This window comes from Panthera pardus, unplaced genomic scaffold, assembly GCF_024362965.1.
Source record: "Panthera pardus isolate Hobbes unplaced genomic scaffold, ASM2436296v1 HiC_scaffold_8, whole genome shotgun sequence".
Classification (NCBI taxonomy): Eukaryota; Metazoa; Chordata; class Mammalia; order Carnivora; family Felidae; genus Panthera; species Panthera pardus.
In genome coordinates this window covers 79,033,163-79,045,043 of record NW_026527013.1, presented here as the reverse complement: position 1 = coordinate 79,045,043, position 11,881 = coordinate 79,033,163, and the positions used below count along the sequence as shown (strand labels likewise).

The following is an 11,881-nucleotide window of genomic DNA, read 5'->3' as shown; positions in this document are numbered from 1 at the left end:
TCCATTGAGCTCTCGTCATGTGTGGTAATGACACGGATACACTGTTTTTATTTCAAAATACGACATATACACACATCAGTAGAGGCTGCGCACACACACGTGCGCGTACACACACACATATAAATATTCTATTGTGTACCACAAAGATCCTTATTTTTTTAGTGCAAAATTGGCCACAAAGAGCATTCCAGGACAAAGACCAGTTTGTGCTAATATGTGTTGCTGGCACAACTGGTAAAGGTTTAAAAATTTTTTCTTTTAATGTTTATTTATTTTTGAGAGAGAGAGAGAGAAAGAAAGAGAGAGAGAGAGACAGCATGAATGGGGGAGGGTCAGAGAGAGAGGGAGACACAGAATCCGAAGCAGGCTCCGGGCTCTGAGCTGTCAGCACAGAGCCCGACACGGGGCTCGAACTCACAGACTGTGAGATCGTGACCTGAGCCGAAGTCAGAGGCTCAACTGACTCAGCCACCCAGGAGCCCCACAACTGGCAAAGGTTGAAGTACCAATGTGCTACTGTAGGTGCTGCTCATTTTTTGGTTGGACTCAACCAGGAAATATTTTTTTCAATTTGTGTAATGACTATCTAGTTATCCTCTACAACATAAAACCATGAATAAAATCAGTTGATAGTATGACTATTTAGCTTACTTTTCCATTACTAAATAGTGCTGAGTTTATATCATAATAAAAAAAATAACGGTCTTTTGTTACTTCTTTTAGCCAAAAACTTACAAACGAAGGTGTAGTTAGGGATGAGGCTGTTTTCAGGCTTGTAAACTTGCCTCAGAGAAATATCCCCCCCTTTGTTAACAATAAAATGTCCTGACATCTCTGCTAAGGCAATGATTGATTCCTGGAGTTAGATAGTATCCTAGAGTCTCAAAACAGCTCTAAGAGGGGCACCTGGGTGGCTCAGTCGGTTGAGTGTCTGACCGGCTCAGGTCATGTTCTCACAGTTTGTGAGTTCGAGCCCCACATCAGGCTCGCTGCTGTCAGCACAGAGCCCACTTGAGATCCTCTGTACCCTCCTCCCTGCTTGCATGCTCCCAAAACTAAAACATTAAAAAAAAAAAAAAAAGGCTCTAAGACTCTGCCTGATTCACTATCTTCCAGCTGGTATTTAAGAGGAAACATGCACAAACTGTTAGTTGGCTAATGCCAGGGGAAAATGAACTCAACCTATACAGCTCTAAGTATTCTCAGATGAAGAGAACATTTCTGAGTTTGGACTTTTTTTTTTTCCTGGTAACGTAAATTTATAATGGCAGAACTACTGATTGTACTTGCATTAGGCAGAGTTAGGTCTCCTTAATAAGCATGTTCACTAATCAGTCTGATGAAGGAAAATAACTCGGGAGCACTGGAAACTACAAACAGTCCAATACACATTTAATATATTTGGCTTTTGTAGGGTAAGAGATTCTTTAGAAACCAGCCAGCTAAAAGGGCTATTTACCATGACATTTCTAATATTTTTCCACCTCTGTAGTGTGATGGATGCCATTAAAACACAAGGGCTGAAAAACAGTCCTCAACTGTCCAGTACCAGATACGGGACAAATGTCACCCACACAGCTATGGCGTGATGCTCCCTGGTACAGAAGGTCTTCTCCATTCTTCTCTCCAGAAAGCACACTGGAAAGCAAGTGAGGGGTGTTATTGTAAGAATAACCTTGAATCCAGTCCATCATTGTCCAAGAGTCGTACAGTCGGACACTCAACTGTATGATTTTCATGACATCTCACACCTGATCATGACACACACCTTTGTGTCGACACCATCTCTGAGGATCCCTCAATCACTTATTGCCTTGCCCTCAGTCTGGGCCAAGGTTCTCATCTGCACTCAGTTTTAGATAACTTATTTAACTTATTAACATAACTAATACAGGGAGCGCCTCGGTGGCTCAGTCGGTTAAGCATCCGACTTTGGCTCAGGTCATGATCTCACAGTTCATGAGTTTGAGCCCTGCGTTGGGCTCTGTGCTGACAGTGTGGAGCCTGCTCAGAATTCTTTCTCTCTCTCTGCCCCTCACCTGCTTGTGCTTTCTCTCTCTCAAAATAAATAAATAAACTTAAAAAAAAAACCACCCATAACTAGAAAGGAGTTTTAAAAAATATTTATTATATTTTGTTCTAGAAATGGTAGAAAATAAAAACTGGTGCAATTATGTCACACATCCTTGGCAAGGCATAGTCAGCCTTTCACACCAGAGAAAAGTTTTGCACAATGCCAGAAACGGAAATACCCAAGCCGAAGGTGACAAAGGGTGAGGCTGCTGATCGGAGGAGCCCTTTTGTAAAGGTTTAAAGTTTTCTTCTCTGCTGTCATTTACTTGTGGACAAATACCAGTCCAGTGGAAAGCATTCTGAACATAAAAGGCACCTAGAGTAAAAATCACACCTTGACTAATAAAAATAGCGACACATGTTTACACTGAGAAAAAAGATCCTATCACGCAACTGTCCTACAAGGCAACGATAATATAAATGCAAAAGCTACTGCAACTAAAAGATCTATCCACACTTACCTAAACCTGGCATGGGAGTTAGATGATGACAGCCACTTTTGCATCTATAACCTGGACATGTTTTATCATCATTTAAATAAGCATGAGTACTGTACTTATAGGCGGGGTGGGGCAGTCTATTTATCCATAGTCAAGATTTGCTTTGCTGCATTTTCTCTTAAAATGCATTGCTGCATACTCCATTCATGGCTACATGAAAAATTCATGTCGTCCTTTAAGAATGAAGCGAAACTTAAAATTGCAAGTTTAAACCGAAAGTCCTTTTAAATTATCATAAAGCCAAATAAAGCTGATGTTTTACTATGATTTAAGCACCTGAAATATATTCTGATCAATTTATATTCTCTGAGCTAGAATTAGGATCCTCAGGATTTGTATTATGTGTACAAATATTGCAAATTAAGCTAATAAAAACTTGAAAAAATACAAATAATCTTTAGCTACAAAGATCTAAAATACACCTATGGTCTGTACTAAGACAAAAATGAACAAGAAGCCAGCAAACACCCATCTGCATGTTCTCGTCTGGGGAAAAAGGACTCAGCGGAGCCAGGTGGTGTTCAGCTGGGTCTGGTTCTTGATGCTGGTATCCATTTTTAGCACTTCGCGAATGGCCATGGTAGCGTAGGTAGAAGGAGGAAGAGAAAAATCCATCTTCAGAGCTCTGTATTTGCCTTCTGCCAGGCAAGAAAGAAGAGAACGGTCAGAAAAGGAAGGCAGCTGCAGAGAGACTGGGGCGAGTCATATAATCGCTACAGAGAGGAAAGAACTGGGCTCTTCTGCAGGCACCACCTCCCGTGGGGCCTCAGAGAATAAAATGTAGAAGTGAGATCAGAAGTATATGATCCAGCCGAATCCCGACAGTAATTCTACTTGGAACCTTCAAGAAGGGCACAGGGTGGAAACAGACGAGGGAATGGCAGCCAGAAGTTGACAATGACAATGCAGATTTCATGTTTTAGACTCTGTTCCTGGATATTCCCTCACCTTTGTTCACTCAGTGGGGGAGGAAATATTCAACCACCTAATACCATAATGTTCATTCATTTTCAGTGAAATCTGTTGTTCTAATCACCTGACATCAAGCTATAACCACGAAACCAAGATGACAAAACACAAAATAGCAATCACTGGGCAGGTGGAAGGTGGCGGTTTAATTTATGTTTTCGTCTGAGAAAACGTTTCAAAGTTGACACAGGGCTGACGGCTGAGTAAACTTACCAGAAGCAAACACCGGTGGTGGTTTCCCTTCTAGGTTGTCCACATCTGTGTTGAAGAGTGGAATTTTGGGATCATCATATGCAACGACTTCCCTTCAAAACACACAAATAAAGTGTGAATGCAAACTTCTATGAAAGGAACTAAAACTGCTCATCACCATTTTCTTAGAAAGGAAAAAACACACAGGCCTGTGTAAGGAATTCTAAGGGGAAGTTGTTCAATAACAGAACAGGGCCAGATTTTACATGTAAGTATTGCTTTTGTATGATCATACAACAAGATGAGAAATGATGCCAGACTACGTTAAAAAAAATATAAAATGCTTCCTTAGGATGGAAATTCTTTTTCTATGTAGGTGGAAACTTCACTTGGTGAAGATGTGAATTAGTAATGGCATTTGTATCTTCTCCACGGTGGTTATCACTTCTAACAGCACCGTGTTACTCACCAGAAACAGCTCTCTGGGGTGGGGAAGACGAAATCCAACCTGGCCAACCTCATCCCACAACCCAGAGATGGAGACAGGGAAGAGAGAGAATCTCCCGGCAATGGACAACTAATTCAGGATTTAGTTTTTAAAATTATCAAACAGAATTGAGTTTTAGAAAATTATCAAATAAATATACTGAAATATTTTAAATGAGTTAATACATGTATGTTTTTTTCTTCAGAACATATTAAAACAAACAGATCAGTGTTTGAAACTCACAGCTAATTCGGAATAAAGGTAGCTTGCTCAGGGATAGCTTTATAAGCAATTCTTAGTTTTTTCAAAGTAGGGAAAAAGTTTAAATGTTTCTTCCTTTTTTTTTTTTTAAAGCCTGACGCGGGCTCAGACTCACGAACCATGAGATCATGACCTGAGCTGAAGTCAGACACTTAATTGACTGAGCCACCCAGGTGCCCCTTCTTCCTTTTTATTAATGTTTATTTTTATTTTTGAGAGAGAGAGAGAGAGAGAGATCTCACAAGCGCGTGCATGTGTGCAAGCAGGGGAGGGGCAGAGAGAGAGGGAGACATAGAATCTGAAGCAGGCTCTAGGCTCTGAGCCTGACGCCGGGTTTAAACCCACGGAACGCGTGATCATGACCTGAGCCAAGGTCAAACACTTAACCCACTGAGCCACCCAGGCGCCCCACTCTGCATAGATCTTCAATAATTTAGCGAGGTCTATAAAATGTAAACTTAACCACTTACACTCGTTTGTTTCCTGATGATCGAAAAATGCAAGTAGAAGTAATAATGATAATAGTAACAACAAGTAATGCTTCTATGCCAGGTTGTCAACACTGGACAATAAACATGTGATGCAAAAGCTTTAAATCTCACATTCTAATTCAGTTCTACTTCCTTCCAGACTATCACTCACCAACTGACATTCTGAGGACGAATAATGATCTTTCGGTAGGCTCCTGATAAGGAATAATCTCGAATTTTGTGTCTCATGTTGTCAATATCCAGATTGTCTGCTGTGAGCATTTCCCTGTAGGCTTCGCTAACTGTAAGATACAAAAAGTTAGCTGGAATGCAGCATGTGAGCAAGCCACCTTCTGCCAGACCACAAATAAATTCATAGCATCCTAACAAAATTAGTCCCTCTCATTTATAATCCAGCCTGTTCTCTAGAATCAAAATTTAGGGATTAACTACTAGGACTAGATGTCTCCAGCTTAGATTTGAGCAACTTGTAAGTTATCTCTCATAAGCAGCCACAGTATCTGGGGTGTCAGGTTCTCAAGCTAACTATAAAAGGCCATTTCAAGAAAAGTTATTAACCTATAATTTATACATGCTCAGAGTTGGAAGAGAGCATGTACAGAGGCCTCCAATTCCTGAAGAAGGCAGTTATAAATAAATGTATAAAAATAAGAGACCTGGGAAAACAATCTGGCTCACCCTCGCCCCTGATGTGGAATCTTTTTTATAACACCTGAGAGAGACAGTCACCCGGCCTTTGCTTGCAGGTTGCCATTTACGGTAACGTCTTTGTGAGGCTCCCCAATTGTTAGAAAGTTCCTTATTCCAAGCTGAAATCTGTCTTTTTATAACTTCTGTTCACTGCTTTGCAACACAGCAGGTTAACTGCCCTTTTTCACATGTTCACACAAGTGCTGGACCTTTAAGCCATATCTTCTTTAGGCCACACACACGTTCTTTCAACTGTCCCTCTTCTGACATTGCTGTATTCTCCACAAAACCCTTCATCTGCCTCAGGGTAGCAGAATGATGTTCAATAAGAACTCCAGATACTTTTTATATAGACTACTATCAAGCTGGACCTTTACAGAAGTAAGAATTTATATTTAACTCTATTAAATGCCTTCTGTAGTTCTTTTAAAAAATTTACTTTTTATACAATTAGTATTAACAGTTTTGGGTAACATAACTTGCAAACATGATAAGCAGATTTTTAAAAAATGTTTATTTATATTTGAGACAGAGAGAGAGAGAGTGCACGAGCAGGGAAGGGGCAGAGAGAGAGGGAGACACAGAACCTGAAGCAGCCTATAGGCTCTGAGCTGTCAGCACAGAGCCCGACGCGGGGCTCGAACCCATGAACCGTGAGATCATGATCTGAGTTGAAGTTGGACACTTAACCTACCGAGCCACCCAGGCGCCCTGCAGATTTCTTATTCAAGTTATTCATAAAAAATATTGGGTAGACCAGGGTCAAGGAAAGACTCCCTCACAACATATCTATAAGACAAGAGGGATCCCTAAATTGAGCACTGCTGGATGCCAAGCGCGCATATGTAACCGATCCACATGCCCATCCAGTCTACGAGCCCCTGTCTTCGCCACAAGGATTCCAGGAACAGACTTTGTCAAAAGCTGTATTGAATTTATGGCTTAAATGGCATTACCCTGTGCCATAGGGTAGGCAGACTGTTCCCCTCCCCCTCCCCCCTCCTATTCATTCCCCCCTCCTTTTCTCTGCTTTCTCTCAGTGAAGTCAACCTCACATAAGAATTAGAAGCGCAGCAATCTGATTATATTAATATGTAAGTGGCAGATGACTAAGTTTTGTCAGTATTTGGAGTATCAAAGAAGGGTGTTAATTCCTAAGCATTCTGTAACTTGTATGGTTACAAGGAATATAACATTGATAAGCAAAATAATCATTCTGACCCCTCGAGAGAAAAGATGTCTTTTTTTTGTTTTTTTAAGTTTTTACTCATTTGAAAGAGACAAAGGCAGTGTGAGTAGGGAGGGGCAGAGAGAGAGAGAGGTTGGGGGGGGGGGAGAGAGAGAATCACAAGCAGGCTGCGTGCTGCCAGCACACAGAGTCTGACACGGAGCTCTAACTCCCAAAACTTCAAGATAATAACCTGAGCAGAAGTCAGCCCCTTAGCTGAAGGAGCCACCCAGGAGCCCCTCCACCATTTTGTTTCTTAATTTAAATTACCCAGGGGCGCCTGACTGACTTAGTGGAACACACAACTCTTGAACTTGAGGTACTTAAGTTCGAACCCTATGTTGGGTGTAGAGATTACCTAAAAATAAAAATTTTTTAAAGATTATCCATTTGAGGGGCACCTGCCTGGGTGGCTCAGTCGGTTAAGCGTCCGACTTCGGGTCAGGTCATGATCTCATGGTTCGTGGGTTTGAGCCCCGCATCAGGCTTTGTGCTGACAGCTCAGAGCCTGGAGCCTGCTTCGGATTCTGTGTCTCCCTCTGTCTCTGCCCCTCCCCCACTCGTGCTCTGTCTCCCTCTGTCTCAAAAATAAACATTAAAAAAAATAAAAAAAAATTATCCACTTGAATACCTTTCAGGGAGACTTTATATATGTAAACATAGTTTATAAATGTTTGAAATCTAAACATTTTCAAGTCTGACAGAAATGAAAGTCCTAAAATTATATTTAAAGTACTGATTTTTTCCCCTCTCTCTATTCTTGGTGGCTGGTAAGTGGTTTAAACATGTCAGGCTTTGTTTTATCTACTTTCCCCTGACAGGGAACTTACTTTTATGCTTTGGGTAGATAACATCAAAACCAGGCAAAGGCATTACCACATCATGGATGGAGTAATTATTAACATCTTCTTCATCAACATAGGTGGCTGTAGCTGCAAATTGACACACAGATAAATTGAGAAAAACTACGAAAATAGGTGATATTTTCATGAGCTTGATCTTCAAAAATTATATGCAAGCTGACACAGGATGAGTGGCCTACAAAATTTAAGGAAATTAAGTTAGGTACCTTTCTGTCTTTTCTGCTCTAACCAAGAAATAAAATCATGGATTCATAACAAGTGGAAAGTCAAAAAAACAAAAAACAAAAAAACAAACAACATTTATTTCTCAGCTGCACCCTTATGTTTTTATAATGCTTTAAAAAAACAAGCTGCTTTCTCCTTTTTAAACAACCCTACAAAATACTATCTAGAAAGCTATCGCCATTGGATGCATTTTAATAAAAGAATAATTTTAAATCAGTCTGCATTTAGAGGATGAACTGTGATGGCATATGGGACATTAAAACACACTGGATGTAATCAACATTGGAGGAGATTAAAAACTATTAATCCAGGATAATCAAAATTTCTCAACAGGACCCTTAGTGGATTTATTGGGTATACATGTAGATGAACAGGCTATGTCTTCAGACAGGAGAAGGGCGGCTGGGTGTGCCAGAAGAACATTGACTTTGGAAACAGGCCGACTTTGATTCTGAATCTCTGCCTTTTCTTTTTTTAACCAGATGTGGAATCTTGTGAATCTTGCCTGAAGAACACAGGGAACACTTCACAGAATACTGTGAGCTTTAAACCAGAAGAGGTAGGCAAAGGGCTTAACACAGGCCTGACACAAGGTGGGGGCTCAGCATCAGAGGGGATCAGCTGTGTGTTTTATGAACACTGCCGGCACAGAGTACGCACTAAGTGTCTGTTACGTCACGGCCCGCGTGTGAAGTGAGCTCTGGTCGAGCGCTGACTTACAGAAACTCTTTAAAACTGGCGGAAAACAGTGAGGCGCCAAGGCAAGTCCAGAAGTGTAGAGGAGTATTTGCTGGACCCAGATTAAAGTTTAGAAAAAGACTTAAAGACAACATCTCATTCAAATCTTCTTCTAGCCAAGAAAATGAAGGCCCAGAGACCCAGAAGAGAGTCAGGCGCTTACTCAAATCGTATGCATATTTTGACTAGAGATACAAATGCAAAGTGTTCCGTCTGAGCTTACAATGCCTTTCCATTTAACCTTACTAGACACCCCCCACCCTCCCCAAGCAGTGGCCAGGCTGGATTTTAAGCACTAGTGTCAAATGGCTGAACCCTAGTTTGGTGGAGTCAGGAGGATATCTGCCTTTTTACCTCCTTTGAGAACGAGGTCCCCCGGGACGGGTCTCAGTCCGTACTCCTCTATCCTCTTGCTTACCATGTTATTCCACACATAGCTTTGGTAGCTATGAATATACATTAAGCGATTATTTCTTGGTATCTGGAGGGAAGGATAAAAAACAGGCAAGGAAAAAAATACATATTCTGAATATTAAAAGTACTGTACTTTCCCAGGCCTCCCACTTGCTCAGTGGTGACCCTAGAACAAGAAGCTCGTAGCTCAAATCTCATCTCTCTAAAGGCTTATAGCAACAGCGACTGATGCACGGCAACCAATTTTAGAGACAGAACTCCTCCGACTACGGGGTGCTCATGGTCAGCTTCCATGGCGGCAGCTCCCACATGTTCATGCAAATAAAGCAAGTCCTGTGGAGCTCACACCCTAAACCAAAGACACCGCCCTCAAACTCTAGAAATTCACACATTGGTTAGTTATACAGCAAACAGTGCTTCCTTCCTGCTAATGGCCGTGGAGGGAGAAAATCTGAATGATGGAACTGATAACTGACTTCATGCAGTAAAAATTCTTTCTTGTTTACCAGGGGAAGAGTAAATGAGACGTTAAGTTTAAGAGTTAACCTTTAGTCCACTAGGGATCACAGCCATCTGAACACTGGCAGAGGCCACACTTGCCAAGATGGTACCCACTCCTGAACAACCACGAAGAAACCAAACTAAAATGTAATCACTGGGCGCTTCCCGTGCAACCTCTTACTGAGGCAGGTTACAGTCCCGATGCTGGACAATGATCAAGAAGTGCACTCTAAGATGGATTCTGAATTTCTCAAGTAGCAAGATACTGGATTTAAATTAAATTTCCTTGTAGGCAGTATTTACCACTTTCATGCTTTTCTCAGCCCTCCATGTGAATAACTGTTGCCAACGCCACCCACACCCACCACCCTCCCTCGTCACCATTCAGGGTACACACAAGGATCACTCAGGTAACACACGTCTCCGAGATCACCAAAGGATCCTTATTTACCTTCCGCTCTTCTAAAATTTAGTAAAATATTTAAAGGTAAAATTTAAAAAGCATTAAGCCACCTCAAGTCATTTGCCTGACTTCACAAATAGCACTCACTATGCCAAATGCAGAGACTATATTCTTCATTCCATATTTTGAAAGTCCTCGCAGCAGCTGCCCTTCCACACACCTTTTGACAGGTAGTTTTCTGAGGGCAGCAGCTGGGTCTTTGGTCTTCGCCCACTCTTCCCTGCACTTAACCAAGTAGCCCTTTTCAGCTGGGGGGAGAAAAAAGTTGTGTTAAAACAATTTATGAAATGGACGCATTTCCGTAACTTTAACGCGCTTCCTAGAGAACACAAAATTAGAAAATGCTCTTTGTAACACAGGTACTCTGAACAGATTCTGCTCATTGAGAATACCTGTCAGGAGGTGAGAAGGTGGGACGGGGAGAATGTACAGAACGAAACAGCTTCGTTGATATTAGCCCCCCCACCACCTCCAGTATTGAAAGTCCATTACTGTCCCCTTATCACGGCTGATTTAACAGAAGACAAAACCCAGGGAGCCTTTTCTCCTTTCTCTTTTTCTACTGTGTTGGCAAATTTGATAGGAACTCTCCTTAAAAGTAGGCAACTTTATCTCTTTAATTTGGAAATGAATAATTACCCAAAGGGACTAAATATTTTGATAATTTGTAAAGTAGTATTTAAATCATTTTTTAGATGATATGAATTTAGACGTACTTTCTGGAAAGTAACTAACAAACTAAAATCTTCAACACTTTTTGCCCAGTTTTTAATTTCTACTACACTATGCTTTAACAAATTAACCACAAGTGAGATGTGTTTGGATTCCTGCATGTTCAGGGATTTAGTAGTGTATGGGGCAAAAGAAATATATTTGTTTATGAATTAATATATTAGATGAACTAGAGAGCTAAATAAACACAGGATACAAATTATAAATCTCAAATATATACATAAAATTTGTGAAAAAATAAACTATCCTTTTAATTTTACTGTAAAAACAATTAAAAAAATTTTTTTAACGTTTATTTATTTTTGAGACAGAGAGAGACAGAGCATGAATGGGGGAGGGACAGAGAGAGAGGGAGACACAGAATCTGAAGCAGGCTCCAGGCTCTGAGCTGTCAGCACAGAGCCTGACGCGGGGCTGGAACTCACAGAGTGGGAGATCATGACCTGAGCTCAGGTCAGACGCCCAACCGACTGAGCCACCCAGGCGCCCCAAAAACAATTTTTAAAATTTCTGAAATACCTACCTAATATACACAGATATTTTTTATTCAAAGCAATTCCACAAATACCTAACAAGATATTCTATTTTTTTTCATTAACATGAATTTTATTCTTACCTCCAGAACGGGGTTTCAATATTAAATCCATGACTTCAGTCCAGGAATTCTGTAATATAGCTCTAAAATTAAACAGCATTTATTTTACTTTAATTTTTTTTTACTTAATTTTACATTATTTTAATTTTGCATTAAGATAAATTTTATATGCTGAAATTTGTGGAGTAAAAAATTGTGTTAATTCTATATATTTTATTAAACTTAAAAATAAGCTGAAAAACTAATGATATAGGTTTCAAATGTAAATGAGAAAAGAACTCGAGAGAAGAAAATTAAGAATGTTTACTTATTAACATTTAACATCACATCAACTTTTATTTTTATTTATTTATTTAAATGTTTATTTATTTTGAGGGAGCGAGAGAGAGGGAGGGTGGGTGCAGAGAGAGGGTGGGGAGAGAATCCCAAGCAGTCTCCACACTGTCATCACACAGCCTG

The 11,881-nt window shown here is 40.4% G+C and overlaps 1 protein-coding gene across 5 annotated transcripts in view; it reads right to left on the bottom strand.

Moving 5' to 3' along the window:
* Positions 1 to 510: 510 nt before the first annotated feature.
* PUS7 (pseudouridine synthase 7) overlaps positions 511 to 11,881 on the bottom strand; it is a 57,249-nt gene continuing 45,878 nt past the window's right edge. For 4 of the 5 annotated variants that reach the window (XM_053897450.1, XM_053897453.1, XM_053897454.1 and 1 more), the window contains 7 exons: positions 11,444 to 11,505; positions 10,183 to 10,343; positions 9,072 to 9,198; positions 7,722 to 7,823; positions 5,125 to 5,254; positions 3,756 to 3,847; positions 2,109 to 3,211 (listed from right to left, as the gene is read on the bottom strand). In XM_053897450.1, the coding sequence (XP_053753425.1) occupies positions 3,075 to 3,211; positions 3,756 to 3,847; positions 5,125 to 5,254; positions 7,722 to 7,823; positions 9,072 to 9,198; positions 10,183 to 10,343; positions 11,444 to 11,505 (811 nt within the window). In that variant the 3' untranslated portion in view covers positions 2,109 to 3,074. Of the gene's footprint in view, positions 1,639 to 2,108; positions 3,212 to 3,755; positions 3,848 to 5,124; positions 5,255 to 7,721; positions 7,824 to 9,071; positions 9,199 to 10,182; positions 10,344 to 11,443; positions 11,506 to 11,881 lie in introns of those variants that run through there. The other variant, XM_053897452.1, reaches the window with a different exon arrangement.